The sequence below is a fragment of the Bactrocera tryoni genome, chromosome 2 (assembly GCF_016617805.1).
Source record: "Bactrocera tryoni isolate S06 chromosome 2, CSIRO_BtryS06_freeze2, whole genome shotgun sequence".
NCBI lineage: Eukaryota > Metazoa > Arthropoda > Insecta > Diptera > Tephritidae > Bactrocera > Bactrocera tryoni.
In genome coordinates this window covers 17,380,916-17,399,519 of record NC_052500.1, presented here as the reverse complement: position 1 = coordinate 17,399,519, position 18,604 = coordinate 17,380,916, and the positions used below count along the sequence as shown (strand labels likewise).

At 31.8% G+C, this 18,604-nt stretch overlaps 1 protein-coding gene across 1 annotated transcript; it reads left to right on the top strand.

The window, feature by feature from the left end:
* The first annotated feature begins 834 nt into the window (after nt 1–834).
* Nucleotides 835–18,444, top strand: LOC120768448 (zinc finger protein chinmo). The gene is given in 6 exon segments (XM_040095145.1): nt 835–1,015; nt 14,910–15,127; nt 15,190–15,938; nt 16,062–16,221; nt 16,293–16,533; nt 16,741–18,444. Coding segments are annotated over 6 exon segments (2,913 nt in total). The 5' UTR covers nt 835–897; the 3' UTR covers nt 18,168–18,444.
* Nucleotides 18,445–18,604: the final 160 nt, after the last annotated feature.

The following is an 18,604-nucleotide window of genomic DNA, read 5'->3' as shown; positions in this document are numbered from 1 at the left end:
GTGCAAGTGGCAGTGACAGTTGGCGGAGTTCACTTCTCGTACGAGCAACAAGCGCGCAGCTTACGCAATACGAGCCACGGTAGCGTAACGGCAACAACGACGAGTACGATAAGCGACGAAAGCGCTAGAATAGCATTAGCGAAGGGGAAAGGCTGCAGCAATTCAACGACGTTGAACAGTAGCTCAGTGACGGCAACGACGCCCGCGCCGACGACGACGCCGGGTGCGAGTAAAACGGATACGAATACAGTTACGTGGACAAACGCGACACGCAGGCGCGGAAATACGCCGTTAAAGCCTATGCCGTTACTGACTCACCTATTGCGCATGTCATTGAGTTTAGCCAACGCAGCGCAGCTGTTAAGGCAGGTCTGAAAGAGACGCAGTAAATTAAGCAAAGCAAAGAAGAAGAAGACGCATTTTTGCAAGCAACAACAAACACTGCGGAAAAGTGTTGAAAGAAATTATTTTTGGCAAGAAGCAAGAAAAAAGAAACAAACGGAGAAAAGCAAAGTCCTCAAAGTCAACAAAAACAACAAGCTCCGCATGCGCATGGCTTGAACCAACGCAGCGGCACACTTAACATTTTGGAAATAGTGTCGAAATTTGTGTGGCAATTAATTGCCGCTTTGGCTGCTGGACAACAATTAGCTCCTCATTTTCGGGCTAACAACACAAACATTTGGCTGTTTTTACAAATACACATATACATATACGTAGCTACGTTCTTAGCGTTAATTCACTTAGTTTTATTGTTTCGTACCGGTAACTTGCAACAACAACAACATTCGTGTTTCATTTTCAAGCGTTGTTAGTGCTTTACAAAGATTCTTCGACAAATTAAGCGTTTAATTTTTAATTAATTATATTAATCACTACTACTTAAATTAATACAAAATGGATCCACAACAACAATTTTGTTTAAAATGGAACAGTTACTCGTCCAATTTGGCCATAACATTCTCAAATTTATTCAAATCGGACGTATTGGCGGATGTGACGTTATCGTGTGATGGTGAGTGTGAAAAAAATGCTTTCAAATATATTTACATTTTTTAGGTTAGAATATTTTTCTAGTCACATTTATTTTTTTGGAGTTGAATATTTGAATTTATTAAAAAAAAAAATTATGTAAATATTTTTTTTATTTGAAATTAATTTTTAAAAAATGTCGCAAAATTTTTCGAAGGAAAATGTTATCGTTCAGGAAAATCTGTTTTTTTTTTTTTAAGATGACGCATTATTTTTAATCCGTAAAAAGTTTTACTAAAAGCTTTATTAGAAACTCTATACATGCTTAGGTTTTGACATTTTTCTGTAACCTTCTCAAAAAGTTTGGTTCTCATTTTTTTTGGCATAATCTCTTTATGTTTTCCTTGTAACTATAACTATTTTCGTTTCGCCAAATTTTGGGGCGAGGCGTATCGAACAAATAATTGGTATAAAGTTAAGAGAGTGGCTTAATCAAATGGAGATTTGAAAACAAGGAATTATATCATTTTAACATTGATAAACCGTAACTATTTCCATTTCGCCAAATTTTGGAGCGAGGCGAATCGAACACATAACTGGTATAAAGTAAATAGAGTGGCATAATCAAATGATAATAAGAAAGTAGGTGCTTATACGATTTTAACATTGATAAAACGTAACTTTTTTCGTTTCGCCAAAATGTTGGAGCGAGGCAAATCGAACACATAATAAGTAAAGAGAGTGGCATAATGAAATGGAGATATAAAAGCAAAATGTATAACTTTAAGAGTTAGAAATAACTAGTATATAGTAAGGAGATTGGCATAATTTAGTATAGAAATATTTTTACAAGTGAACACAGCTCAAAAATGGCGTGCTGACAAGGAAAGAATCGAAAACCCAGCTAAAAAATTTTAAGTCTTTTAAATTTCAAATTTATTTAAAAAATTATATATCTGCTTTTGATTATGCCGCTCTCTTTACTTTATATATGTATATTTTATCAGAAGGTTTTTAAAATAAATTTGCTGGTCCATTTTATATCCATTACTTATCCATTCTTATTCATTAAAAATATTGAATAAAATAGATACAAATGTACATAAGCATATAGTAAATACATATATGTATGTAAATATATCATTTCATTCATCACCAGTGTGACTCATTTTTCGTGGAGTTTATTATTCATTCACTTAAAAGCAAAATACAACTGAAAAAAACGCGAAGCAAGCAAACAAAACAAAACGCCGCCAAACATGCGAAAAAGAATCGCGAATAAGTGAACAAACCAAACAATCAAACAAGTGTACATAATTAAATATGTATCTGCAATAGTATATACATATGTACATACTGACGTTCTATATGTACATACATAAAATTCCCATTTTAAAATTTCAAAACAATCGGCATACACAATTCATGCTATCTACTATCTTCTCCTTGTTTCTGAAGCGACCATTAAAAGCAGTACACAACTAATAAATAAGCTTCAAAAGTACCACATTCCTTTACTTGTTCGGAGGAACAGTGACGGCACACACTCATACATAAATACGTACACATCCAATAAAAAAAGAAATCAAAGAAAAAATGTTGTAGATTTTGATTTGAGAAAATTGAGAATTAAAAAACAGGCGCTTCACAAGAAGCTTTATTAGAAGTATGTTACGATTTTTGTTGTATGGCTTTTGTATGGTTAAATATATATGAATGTATATCTAAATATGTATACTATTCGTTTTGTGTAGAGTTTTTTTAACATATAATCATTAATTCTACCTCTATGGTCATAGAAGTTGTCTCTAAAAATATTCAAATAATCAATAATCATATATTTTAATCTCAAAAAGTGTAAACATTTGCTTTAGTTGATTTTTATACTCTGAACAACGTCAGAGATTCTATAAAAACAGACATACTTGGGCTTATGTATTCCTCTCCGTCTGTATATACGGGTACTAGTCTGAAATTTCGCACATGTTCTTTTCTTTTTGAGAAACTGCTCATTTGTCGGAACCGCCAATATCGAACAATTATAATATATATGTAGCTGCCATACAAACTGATTGATCAAGTTCAAATCCTTGTATGGAACACTATTATATGTTACAAGATAACTTCACGAAATTTGTGTCAAGTTATTAACCAAGACGACGCAATAATCTCAGAAACAATTGTTGAGACAAGGCAAACCCATCTATCAAAATCAAGAAAATTATCTTTTTAGACTATAAGAAATGGAGCTGAAAAATTAAGGTTACCGTTTTTTCTTGTTTTCTTTACATAAATATTTAATTTTTATAATTAATAGTTTTTGATTTTTCTAATGTTTTTAATTACATATTTATTTTTATAATTAGATAGTTTTTGATTTTTCTAATGTTTTTAATTACATATTTAACGTATTAATTTTTTTAATTATTCAATTTTTTTTTTTAATTTTTTATTTTTGTTAATTTTTATCGTTGTGTCTTTAATTGTATTTTTTTTTTCAATAAAATTTTTTTTAATTATTTATCGTTGTTCTTGTTTTTTCCTTAACTTTTTTTTAAATAATTTTCTATTTTTTTAATATTTTAATTCTATAATTAAGTAATTTAACGCGTATTTTTCCATTAAACAAATTTTAGTTGCTAAATTAATTCTTTTAAAATATTTTCTTTTTTTTAAGTATTTTTTTCAATAAAAGTTGTTTTTTATTTACATATGTATGTAAAATTTTTTTTAACTTTTTAATTATTTTTTGTTAATTATTGAATTATTATTTGTTAATTATTTAACGTTGTTTCTTGTTTTTTTACAACAATCTTTTTTTTAATAACTTATTATTTTTTTTTAATTTTTTAATTTGCTAATTAAGCAATTTAACGTGTATTTTTTTCAATAAAAGAATTATAGTTATCAAATTAATACCTTTAAAATATTTTATTTTCTAAATTAAGTATTATTTCAATAACAAATATTTTTTTTTAATTATCTAAAAATTTGTTTAATTATGTAATATTTGTTTAATAATTTATTTTTATTTTTTAAATTATTTAATTAATTTTTTAATTTATTTTTTTATTTATTAATTACATGTTTTCGTAATATTTTGTTTAATTCGAGCAAAAAATTCAAAATTTAATGATTAAATTTACGAAAAATATTTTTGGAGAAAATTTAATCTATTTAAATTGTTTAAAAGTTGTTGTTTTAAATTTTGTGGTATATTTTTATTTTCAATGTTTTAAGAAATCAAAAGAAAATTATAAATATTAAATTAAATTTATTTCAAAAATATTTGAATAATTTTTGTCTTCGAATCAGCTACAAAAATTATATATTATAAACGCCCCAACTGCTCAATATTCAGTAAATGCCCGAACTCTCCATAAATTATTTTTCAAGCTACTATATCTCTCTATTTACTTCTTATTTAAGACCACATGTCTTTCACAACTTAAAGCTGCTTTATAAGAAAATCGTCACTTATACAAGTAAATACGCACAGACAGTGTTCCAATAAATTATTCCTACAGCACCTACATATGTATGTACTTACAGTACATATTTTATTTTTACTTCCTTCATCGATTTTCACATCACACATTGAAGATGTTACACGCTAGACGCTGTAACATTAACATACATAAGTTTGTACGATTATATTTACTTTTTAAATCCCGAGTCTTATGATACTTACTTAAGCGCCTGCTTATATGCTACGTTTATATTCGCTGCATACCGTTGTCTAACTAATAACTGAGTGAGGGCATACACATACACATAGTATAAGTATGGAAAGATTTTATATACAAAATAAAATATGTATGTGTATGTGTATGTATCACGTGCATAAGCGTTTATTTCATTTGTCGGGCTTACAATTTTATGAAGGTTATTAAATATACTCACACATACTACTTGATATTTGTGAGTTCGTGTGCGTGTGCATGTGCGCGACTGCTACACGAGCTGGCATACGAATAATAGAGATTGACGACACCAAGAAGTAACGTTGTCAAACATAAACAAACAATTTCGCAAATGTATGAGTATGTATGTATATGAATGAGTGTGTTTGTGTGTATGAAACACGTAGCTACTTAGCAGTAGATTTTTATGTATTTTTGTGTGTTTTTTTTTGTACTTTTTTTGTGTGATAGCAGATGATACAAATACAACACAGCAACATTGTAGGAATGTCGATGGCGTTGAAGCGAGCACCGGTGTACGCAAACGGTATAAATAAAATAAGCAATAACTAAATATTGTCTGAGGGAAGTTGTCTGAGGTCAGGTTAGCCCAACATTATTATTTGGATTTTTTTTATTGTTATTATTATTACTTTTTCGTTGTCTTTCTTTCATTATTGTTATGTTTGTATGTTTAGATGAGTGTGTGTGTAAATTTAACTTCGTTGGACGAATATTCATTGTGATATTTGTACTTATGTCTGCCGGTAGTATTTCCTTAAAAACATGTCTTATACTATATACATATGTATTTGTGGCTATAGTTTTTAGTATGTTATTGTAGTATGTTTTCGTACAAACATATCCTTAAGGTCTTTCAGCTCTTAAGCACTTAAATCGCTACATCAGTAAACACTTGTTAGTCAAATGAGGGGGAAAAGCTTAAAAAATGAACAAATGAATGATGAGTACTCACGTAAACATATATTTGTATGTAGCTAAGAGAGGTTACACTTAAAATAATATAGTAAATAATTCTAGTTTTTAACTCGCTAAAGCGGATTATTTCAAAAATGCATGGTGCCTAAGTGGATTTAATTTCTAGAATCTAGTCTAAAATGAATGTATTTTTAGTTGAAAAAAGTATATTTCTTGGTCACTCAAAGAAATTTTATTGAATTTAATAATAAGATTAAAGCAACAAATTGGAGCAAATATTAAAAATTATGAATAATAAATAGTAAACACATAAATAAATACTTCCAACAGCACTTTCTTCCTCATTAAAGCCGTTTACATTGTATTTCGCCTTCAGCAGCTGAAGGATAGCTTTAGTAAAATCGAAAAGAAATCCAAAAAACAACTCGAAAAATTTTCATACGTAAAATCGAAAAAAAAAATCAAAAAATAATTGTAATATGGCTTAGACTTAGAATATTTGAATTTTTAAATCAACCACAATGGACGAATAATACAAAAATAGCACCCATGACATTGCAGAAAGAAAAAAATTAAATATTGTAAAATCAGCTTGAGGGTATAAAGGGGTTGCGTCCATAATATTAATATATGTACACAGTATGTATGTATATATAATATGTATGTGTGTTTTAATATACAGTAAGCTTGCATGGATTATATATGTACTTAATCATGTGACACGAAATTGTGAACGAAATTGAAATGCCCCCCAAAGTAAATAAAGAGTAAAGTCAAAAATAAAAATCAAAATAAAGTTTCAGAACAAAGCTGTGTTATGGCAATATATGCGAGTTAAAGATATTCGTTATAAATTTTAAAATATTTTAGAAACTAAAAAAAAACTTCCCAAAGTGTAATATTCCTTTATAATTTTTAAGCACCAAACATTGAAATTATTTGAAATAACGAATTTAATTTTTATTTTAGTTTATTTATTTTTTTAATTGTTACTTATTTGAATTATGTAGTTTTATTTTTATTTAATTTTTTAACTATTGAATTTTTTTACTCGAATTCGAACTCGAATCACCATAATCCACAAACAAACTTCGAGTTTGAGAGATTTTGAGTTATGAAGGAAATTTGTATGAAATTTGACTTCTATTGCCAATTCGAGTTATGAAAGCTCTGTATTTTGTTTTCTTTTAATTTTTAATTTTCTTTTAATTATTAATTTTTTAATCATTTATTTTTGTTTATTTATTATTTAATTTTTAATATTTTATTTTTTATTTATTTAGTTTTCTTTTAATTATAATTTTTTTTAAATTATTTTGTTTGAGATCGGAAGATTTAATTTTTTTAATTTTATTTTTTTTTTTATTTATTTAATTTTCTTTTCATTATTAATCTTTTTAATTACATATTTATTTTTTTTAGTTATTAATTTTTCAATTATTATAAAATTTTAATATTACTTTTTTTAATTATTAAAGTTTGTTTTAATTATTTTTTTTTTAATTATTTGTTGTTATTTTTAGTTATTTTATTTTGTTTTATTATTTTAAAGTTTTTTATTAATTGAAATTTAAATCTTAATATTTAATGTATTTTTTATTATATAATAGCTTTTATTTTTTTAGATAAATAATTAGTTTTAATTATTGTATTTTATTATAGACAATTTTTTATAATTTTTAATAATATTATTATTATTATTATTATAATTTGTATTATTTAGTATTATTTATTTTTCCGATTGAAACTCAGTATAAAAGTCTTCTCTGAATAAGGTTACATACAAATACATATGTACATACTAACAATATACATACATATATAGAATGCATGTCCATTTAAATATCTTAATTGTAAAGGAAAAGCTTTTAATTTCCAAAATGTGAACATTTGTTGCGCCTAAGGCAACAGAAAGTTTGGTGGACACTTCATTAGGTTACATGCATTCATAAAGGAAAATATATAAATACAAGAGTAACATGTATATTTATATGTGACATATGCATACATGTGTATGTGTTTACGTGTATATTTTATATGAAGATTAAAAAGCTCAATGACTCACTGCTGGACATATAATGAATATTTTCAGAACTTAAAAGTGAAAATATTTACTTATAATTGCAATAACTAATTATAGGAGCATAGAAAACATATAAGAAGTTCGAATAAGTAAATTATTTCTAAACTAATAATCAAATTATCGAAATTTTAGAAACAATTTTAAAAATATATTTTTTTTTTACTATATTTTGGTAACGAACGGAACGAGTTCATGTACTCATATACATACATCCATCTAAATTAATTTGTATGTATATTTTCACAATAACTGTCTACACTGTTTTTAAGGCATTTACCATATTAGACTAAAATTAGCCAAAATAATCTAATCAGCATTTGGCGCCAGAATAATATGATAATATATCGGGAAGAGAATATATGCTACACACATATGTATATAAATATATATGTATGTAGATATACAAATCTAACCATATGGCATTTAGAAGCAGTCCCATACATACAACATATGTACATACATATGTACGTTTCAATGTGGGTATGTATGTATGTATATACACAGCGCAACAATAACATCATAAAAGTTATTTACGCTGATGGCGTTCCATTGGAGCGAAAAACTGTGTCAAACGATTAATTCTGCAAAAAACGAAAAAAAGGATTTCAGTACCGTTTTTTGCCAAAGACGGTAATAAAAACTGTAGTGAGATATGTATGCATGCAAGAAAACGCTTATGCATTCTTACGTACTTAATGACAATGCAATACAAAAATTAATTTAAAAACTTCTCTTGAAATATTGTGGTAGTATTTTTTAAATCAAAAATTTATAAAATCATTTTTTTTTTAATTTAAGGATTTTTTCTTTAATAAAATTTTTGGAAATTCGTTACAAAATATTAAATATTTTTTTGTTATGCAAATATTTATATTTAAAATTTTAAATAAAAAATCATTTTAGATTTTTAAATTAATTAAATTTTAAATAAAAAAATATTTTACGCAAAAAGTCATAAAGTGAGGTTAAAAATGTTGAAAATACGTAGTAAAGTAATAACATTTCTAAGGATTTTTTAATTAAAAAAAATTAAATATTACCTTTACATTTTTTTTAATTATTTTTATTTTTTATAAAAATGTTTTTTTATTGTTATTTTTTTCATTTAAATTAAACCATTAGCAGTTCGGTAATGCGAATTTTATTTTTTTTTAATATTGCGGTAGTATTTTTTAAATCGACAATTTATAAAAACATTTTTTTTTCAATTTTAAAGACTTTTTCTTTAATACACCTTTTGGAATTTTTTTTCATAAAATTTAAAAAATTTTTTTGTTATAAAAATATTTAAGAATTTTAAATTTAAAAAATCGCTTTAATCGATTTATATATTTCAAATTATTTTTCAAGTACTACTAGTTTAGAAATGTTTTGTAAATTATTTTTATAAAGTTATTTAAAAATTAATATTACAATTTTTGAAAATTATTTTTATAAAAATTTGCAAAACAATTTAAAACTAATAACACTTAAATAAATAAAAAATTAAAATTTTTTATAAAATTGTATTTATATTTTTTATATGAATTGTTTTTAAATAACAAATATTTTTTCATTAAGGGAACAAAAAAGCATAAAGGTTGATAATAAACAGAAATATTACTAGTTTTCAAATGTTTTGAAAATTATTTTTATAAAATTATTTAAAAATTATTTTTTTTTATTGTGCTTATTAAAATTTACAAAACATTTTAAAACTAATAATATTTATATTTTTAAAAATTAAAAAAATTAAATTTAATTTATTTTTTTAAGGGAATTAATTCCAAATAAAAAATATTTTTCTTTACTAGGTCAACAAAAAATCATTAAGATCAAATACAAATTTTTAAGAAAAATTAAATTTAAAAAACTTTTATTTACCTCAAAAGCAACATCGTAAAATTTGTAATTGAGCTATCAGAAAAATAATTGTCAATTAATTATAAATTGCACAAAAGTTAATGAAACACACAAAGCAACCCCTTTGCCTTTGGACAGGTGAAAAAAAAAATATGGCCGCAAAAAATTTGACATTGACGCCTTGTTTTCGTTACGATTGCTATCATTTCTTGGAAAAAATTATTTGCTTTTAATGTGTTGGTGTGATTTTTTAGCTTAAAATAAACGAATGCAATTTTCTCTTTTTGTTTTTGTTAATTTTTGTTTGTAGTTTTTCAAATGTAATGTCGAAGCAATTGCGATCAGACCGAGTAAAGTGAGGGCATGTATTAGATAAGAATAGTCAATAATTGTGAGAAACTCATAGGCAGACACAAAAAACGGAATATTTATCAAAAAAATGATAAGTGTTTGGCACACATATACTACTAAGACATATTTATTATATATGTATGTATGTATGTTTGTATATGCATTCATTTATATCAGCACAAGAGCCGTGATGTGATTAAACGGCTCTCGTGATTTGCCGGGCGCAAATTCACGATATTTATAGTGCCATATGCATATACAAACATATGTATATATGTATGTACCTATGATATACATATATACATACATACTATGTATATAGTCCAACAGACGCACTTGTTTATTCGGCACTTAAGTCCTGCTTGCTTGCTACCCCGTGTTTTTACTCTGCTATTTACTAACACAAAAAAAATTATCAAAAAATATGCAAAAAAAGGAAGACAAAAAATAGGCGAATTTGCCGCAGACTTTTTTCGTCGATTATCAAATTGACCCACTTATTGTTGTTGCATTTAATATGCGAAGGCTATAAATTGCTAAGACAGAAATACGCGAAATGCGGAAAATAAAAGAAATAAAAAAATAAAGAATAAAAAAAATATAATAATAGAACAAAAAAAAGAGAACCGGAGGAATTGAAAGAAAAATAATCATGGGAATAAAAAAATAAAAAAGAAACAATTTAACTATAACTATAAAATTAATATATAAACATAAAAAATTAAATACATAACTTTTAGTATATATGTACATATGTACATTAGTGTATTAAGCTGCTGGCCAAAAATATGTATGTGCATAGTATCTATGTATATGTATGTATAATGCGAATGAGAGGAGCTAATACGGAAGTGCGCATTTAGAAACCGCAAATGTTATGCAATCGATTTTGTATTAAATTCAGTGTGTAGATAACTCTATATAGTGCATATGCTATTTTTAGAAGGAGCTTGCAGTGAAGATCAACATAAATACTTTATTTGTGTAACTGCTCATAAAATTTTTCTATTTTGTGCTCACCAAATTGATAGTTGTTTAAAAATTATTAGTTTATAGTCTAAATTATTTTTATTTCTATATTTTTTTTAGTTTTATATTTTATCTTTATTTTTTTTTATAAATTATTCTACTTTATGTACTTTGTGCGGAAAACTTTTTTATTTGGCGAGATATCTTCATGATATTTGGCATAGATTATTATATGAGGAAATAATGTAATCTTTAAAGAAATTGTTCAGATCGGACAACTATAACATATAGCTGCCATACAAACTGCTAGTTCAAAATTAAATGCTTGTATGTAAAACGTTTTTATTGGACAAGATTTCTTCACGAAATTTGGCACAAATAATTATCCAAGGCAACACTACAATTTCCGAATATATATTTCGGATCGGACTACTATAGCATATAGCTGTCATATACATTGCCCACGCAAAAATAAATAAAGATCTGTTTATCTAATTTTATGCTATAAAAATGCACCTGTGAAGGGTGTTATACATAGGTTCGGTGCAGTTTTTTGTTATTTGAGAATAAAAATTATATATTTTTATATATTTATTATTTTATATACAAAGTCAACACTTTTATTCCGATTACTTCAACAATTTTTATGCAATAAAAATTACTTTCACCTTCAGTTATAAATACATATGTGTACATAAACATATATATATATATAATCATGTATGTATATACCGTTAAAATATGCGAGTACATCCACACAACCGTAAGATACACAAAATTCTATGTTGTCTGTATTTATATTTGTCTATCAAGGTGCTCAAGTGCATTGATAATACATTTTCCTAACTCATTGTTATTGTAGCAACATTTGTACATATGTATGTACATATACGAATAGACGCAAACATATAAAAATGGAAACGTTGCCATAATAAATATTGCAGCAGTCTCAAGAAACACGAAATGTAACATGTCACATTCATTTTCACCAGCCCCACACCCTTAACTCACCACAAGGTGGCGAGCGAAAATGTGTACAGCTGCTCAATCTTGAAGATTTTCCCAAAAGAGTGTAACAGAAAATTGAAAAGCTGCAAAAAAGCAAGGAAGACAAATTGCTGGTTATTTTTGTAGTATACATAACCGTTATTGTAAATGTGTATGTATGTATATGAAATATTTGTATGTGTGCACCCTTACAACGCACCAGCAAACGCCCCCACCTTGAGTAAGCATAACTTTTGCCATTTCGTGTCTGGCACTGCCTCCATTTAGTTGTGTACATACTTTTCTTCCTTTTGCCTTTTCCGCACCCCCCTTCTTTTCTGCTTAGTTGCGGTTGTTGTCACCAACATCAACGTCAACGTCAATATCTTTGCTCTTAAGTAAGAAGTTTTACCATGTAATGCTCAAGAACAGCTACAACAATGCCACGTAGCGCGGTCGTTGGCCGGGGGGGGGGGGGTTTAGTGTTCTAACCACCACTCTCCACTGTGCTGTTTTTCTTCATTTATCTGATGACACATTGGCCAACAAGTGTCCCATAAAGAAATCAAGTTCAGATAAATAATGTGTCATAGAGCATGTATAGATGGGGAATTGTTACAGTGCGTGGCAAAAGTATGCCAACAGCGTAGAATTTTATGGAAAAAAGTAGACAAAAGCAAAGAAGGAAATATATTTTCTTCTTAGTTACCAGAGATGGGTTCTGCGTAAATAAATTTAAGTTATTTGCCTCTTGAGCTGCCAGTATATACGCGAAGTAGTCGCTCAGTTTTTGAGATATCGATCTACAATTTTGCACACGTCCTTTTCTCCTAAAGAAGCGGTTTATTCACCGGAATGGCCGATATCGGACTACTATAGCATATAGCTGCCATACAAACTGACCGGTCAAAATTAAAATCTTGTAAGGAAAACTTTGTCATCTGGCGAGATACCTTCACGAAGAAGAAAATAATGTAATCCTCCAAGAAATTGTTCAAATCGGACTACTATAACTTATAGCTGTCATACAAACTAAACGACCAAATAAATTACATGTCCTTGTATTGAAAACTTTTTCATTTGACGAGATATCTTCATGAAATTTGGGTCAAGTTATTTTCCAAGCCATCGCTACAATCTCCGAAGAAATTGTTCACATGGGACTATTATAGCATATAGCTGTCATACAAACTGACCGATCAAAAACGAGTCTTCGTATGGAAAGCTATTATATTTTACAAGATATTTTTATAAAATTCGGGCCAAGTTAATATCCAAGACAACGTTACAATCTCCGAAGAAATTGTTCAGATCGAACTATAGCATTTAGGTGCCATACAAAGTGAACGTTCAAAATCAAGATAAGATACATACTTTCACACTCTTTTATGCCATAAAAATGCACCTGTGCCACTGAAGTTAGTGGTTTTCTTGTTATTTTATGCTGTATACCTTCACCTTACACTATATAATATACATTTAAATATATATACATATCATTTTATGGTTTGTTTATCTGCATTATACCCACTATTTCTTGGCAATGCCATACTAACATCTCCATAGTAGCACTATCTACAGTTACCAGCGCGTCTTGCTTATATACATAAGAGAATACATGTATGTGAAGCTACATTTGCCATCATTGCTTGCAATTTTCTTTACAAATACTTCTAAATACTTGTGTATATATGTATCTGGCAACATCTTGTTGGTAAACGGCGAGTAGCTGCCGTTGTTGTCTTGGTTGCAGCTGCTACTATTTCAATGTTATCACTTTTTTGTCTACTTCTATTGCTTCTTGTGTGTAGAAAATCGTCTAGCTTATCGCTGTCAGCATTATCAGCAACCACCCACTGCCAAGAGTCGCTTTTAACTTCTGGTTGTCTTTCTGTGCTGCTGCAGCTTTCTTCATGTGATCCCACTTTTACTTTACTCTTGACTTCTTCACGACCGAGGAAATCATTTGCAGTGTATTATATGCGTGTGTGTACCTATTTTATCCAACCTTATAATTTAACGCCCACTTTAATTCCCATGTATATACATTTATGTATATATTTATGTAAATGTAAGGATATGGATATAATTATATACACATTTTGATGCATGTACATATATACATATGTATGTATTGTATGTATACATAAAAATTTATATTTTAGAAATGCACGTACATACATATGTACATACTTGCATCGAATTGTCGGCATTTGTCTTGATTTTATGGGTTCAAGGTCTTTAGTTCAACGCTGTGTCGGGTTGGTTGCCCGTTTACCGCCTTTTACTTTCAATTGCTACATATTATATACATACTATATATTTTTTACGTATAAGTACATTCGAGCTGTAAACGACATTAAATGAGGTCGCTGTTGGCGTGAAGTTCGGTTGAATTCTCTTAGAATAGAAGAGTATGTCTAAATGTATGCATATGTATAAATAATATTTTTGTCATAAATCGGTTCATATGCATGTATGTATATACACATATACAATTGTTATGATCTGCCATATTTGACTGCAGCTCTTTGCCAAATATTTGTAGGTGTACCTGTAAAGTATGCTACTAATTTTTATTTGCTTATATATATATATAACCAACAATAAATACATATGTACTATATATACATATACATATGTATATTTAAATATCAACAAGTTGGCAATAAATCAAAAGCAAACAAAACATCATAAACCATTCTTATGGAAATCAATAAAAATAATATAGAAATGCTTTAAGCGCCTAAAGGTAGACTTTAAAATCATGCGATTCGGCAGCTTAAGTTGTACAATGGAAATTAATGCGAGAGAATTAGGTTTATAGACTATAAAGTAAAAAGTGAAGTAAAAGTTAAAGAGAAGAGAATCGAAGAGAGAGAAAGAGAGCGCGAAAACTCAGCTTGGCAAAATAAGGGAAGCGGAACTTAGCTGCGACTTTTATTTTTGAAAACTTTTTGAATTATTCACATTTACTAGTTAATCCAGACAACTTAATTATAACATTATGCTATAATTATTTAAAATATTAATTTCTTAAAGCATAACCCCCAAATAATTTATCGTTTTTATTCGAATTTCAGGTCGAGTATTCAAAGCACACAAATTAATATTGGCCGCCTGTTCGAAAAAATTCGCCGAACTGTTCGAAAGCACACCCACAAATGGACAATGCGTTGTCATATTGGAGGCTACGTCCTCCGACAATATGGCCGCACTGCTCGAATTTATGTACAAAGGTGAAGTGCATGTGTCGCAAGAGGCTCTAAACAGTTTCCTCAAATCTGCGGAGAATCTGCAGGTAAGCAAAAAAAAATTCTTTTTGAATGGGAACAAAACTTATAAAAATTGCTACGTTTGTAGGTGAAAGGACTGTCTACAGAAACTGGCCGCTTGGCCGCCCAGCAAGCTCAACAACACATCGATGCATCGCCACTCGACTCGCCCACCGGCCGACGCAGCATGCGCAATAGCCTAAGCGGTGCCGGCGGTCTCGGCAGTGCCGTAGGTGGTAATCCGCTCAGCAGTATAGGCGGTGGTATACCCAGCGGTGCCATTATCGGTGGCAATATGGCCGCTGCAATGGCTGCCAATGCGGAACGCATTAGCAACAGTGGTAATGGTAGCGGTGCCAGTGGTAACGGTTGTTCCGGTAGTAGCATTATCAGCGGTGGTGCACATTGTAATGCTACAGCCAGCGGTGCAGGTGCTGCTTGTGGTGGTGGTCCTAGTGCGAGCGCTGGCGGTCCAGCTGGTATGGGTAGCGGCTCAGGCGTTGCACACCATCTGAGTAGTTCGAGTGGTAATCTGAAACAGGAATGCGATTCACTGATGCAAAGTAGTACCGCTGCAGCGCTGGCCGCCGGTATACCACCTTACGTACCGCCCATCTATCGTCCAATGTCATTTGAACCGCCACGCAAACGTGTCCTCCGCAGTCCATATGCCGAGCACGAGGTGCGCGGTAGTGTGTTACGTGACGGCTCGAAGAATTCATCTTCGGAGTGTGCGAGCCCAATCAGCAAACCGCCCTACCATCGGCCATCGTCGAGTGCATCGTCGAATGCACCAACCGAGGCGGACACAATGCAATCGGAGCGCACTTCACCGAGGTGAGTGGGTGGGAAAAGTAGTTAGTAGAGGGAAGATGTACGCAAAGTGTGAAGTAGTAATATGGGATTGCGGATCCGTAAAAAGTTGAGTATTTAAGGTTATGTTTACGCTTCTCTTTGCAGCCGTTATGAGAATCACAGTCCGGGCGCCACAGCTGGTAATGGCAATATGCCGAGCAATTTGTCCGGCAGTCTAGAACGAACAGTGAAAACGGAACGAAACAATGGCAGCACACACGAGGCTAACGATGACGATCAAAGCGAGCACGACGAATCGATTGATGTGAGTGTGGCTGGCATGCTATAATTGGTATAACGGTTTAATGAGTTTGTTTGTTTAATTTAACACAACAGAATGGAGCCGAAGATCTGCGAGTGAAATTGGAGAATTCCAACTATTCGCCGCCACCGCCACAGCCACCTACCTCGAACGCATCGTCCACAACACCATCCGCCCTTTTGGAAAATCTAAAGAATGTCGAAGCCGGTTTGCCGAGCAATTTGGCAACCTCCATAGCGCCAGAGGATATGTTAAATGTTTGGAATGCGACGAAATTGAATAACAAAAACAGTGGCATGGTCAATACAGCGGACGGTAATAAAAATATAGAGACTTTTCTTATAAAAAACAACTAACCAAATATCAATTACCTTGATACTAACAACTTAAGTGCTGCGAAGCGAACTATTTGCATTCGCTACGAATTTGTATAGTATACTTTTACTCGTTTTCTAAATTTCTTCTTTTTCTGACAAATCAACTAATTTTTCTCTCGCTCCTTTCTCCCAAAACAAAATTTAGGTAAGAAGCTGAAGTGCCTGTATTGTGATCGCCTCTATGGCTATGAAACAAATCTACGCGCACACATCCGCCAACGTCATCAAGGCATCCGCGTCCATTGTCCCTTCTGTTCGCGCACCTTCACCCGCAACAACACCGTGCGCCGACACATTGCACGCGAACACAAACAGGAGATCGGCTTGAGCGCGGCCAGCAGCGGCATTGTGCCCGCTTCCGTCGTCGCTGCGGCTGCGGCGGCGACCGCGAATCACTCGCAATAGGATGCGGCCGCAACAGCGGCAGCAGCAGTAGTCATGAGTGCGCAGAAGGCAGCAGCAAAACAACGTAAACGAAAATCATTGAAAATGGCATTGGAAAAGTGCATGCAACGACGCGACGCGGCAGCTAGCAGTGGTGGCAGCGCTAGCACCGGCAGTGTCGTCGTCGTTGGCGGCAGCAACATCAACAACAAAAGCAGCAGTGGCAACATTGGCGATACGGCGCACAGCAGCAGCGCGCACGCCAGCGCCACTGCCGTCGGCGTTATAGCCAGCACATCAACACGTGCGGCTGAAGAACGTAAACAACAGCAGCAGCAACAACTCATACAGCAGCAAATCGAGTTGGAGCAGCGAAAACAGCAGCAACATCAGCAACGTAAGCAGCGTCAAGAGCGGCGACGTCATAGCACAGCGCGCGGACGCAGCGCTAGCGAAAGCAGTGCAGTCGTGGAGCAACACGAGGACGCGGAGGCAGCGACAGAGGAATCGGAAGAGCCAGGCGCCAAGCGTGAGAGACAAGAAACGTCGACAACTGTGGAAAGTACAACTGAGGGCGATACCTCATTTATGGATACGAGTGGCAGCAGTTGCGCCACAACCACTGCCACCGATACTTCCACCACAAGCACCAACAACGCTACCACCAACGAACAGCACAATAACACAGCCAGCACTATCGACTCATCGACTGGTGAGTTGGCTGACACCACTGTGGAGCGTTTGGCTACAACCAGCGAACTCGAAATCGATGCGGATGAGTTGCCAACGACCACAGGCGCCTTGGCGATGGCAACTGTAGTGACGCCCAACAAAGCTGATAGTGTAAAGGAAACTACAACCACCGACGCTGTTGCTACAGAAAATGTTGCTGATACGACACCAACCACAACCACAACAACAACAGCAACGCATGCTGCACACACTTCAGCCTCCAATGAGGCTGAGCAAAACCCACCGGTACAAATGGAAGCCGACGAAGCTGAAAAGAACGTCGTGCCCAGCATTAAGTCCGAAGCTGCTGCGGACGCTGGCGCGGCTGAAACGCAGGTAACCACAACTCAAACAACAACAACAGAAAAAGAAACTGAACACGCTGAAAATGTTGAAAATGCTAACGCCAATGCTAAACCAACCTCAACAACAACAACAACAAATGCTGCTGAATAAATGTTGTTGTTAAGTATAAGAGACAATGCCACAATATAGTTGGAGGGAGAGAGAGTATGAAGAAGAATTGAAGATTTTCGTTTACGCGCACTTAAAAGGCGAGCACGAAGCTTTTGCATTGAGGCAAAGTTTTTGCTGCTCGCATATAAGAAAGAAAGAAGAAGAAGAGGAAGTAAAACAGAGACTACTGTTGCAACCGCTGTTGCGCTCGGATGATGTATGTATATTAATTACAAAAAAAAGTTTATGATTAAAAAAGAGAAGAAGAAGAAAAACAAGAAGGAAATATGCAAAAACAATAATTATAATGAATTAATAATTAATTATTTTAACGAATTAATTATGATGATGTTGAAGTTTGTGTGTGTGTTCACACTGGACACACAACAAGCTGCTGTGAGTTAATTTAAATTTACATTTTAATGCAAAATGCAAGA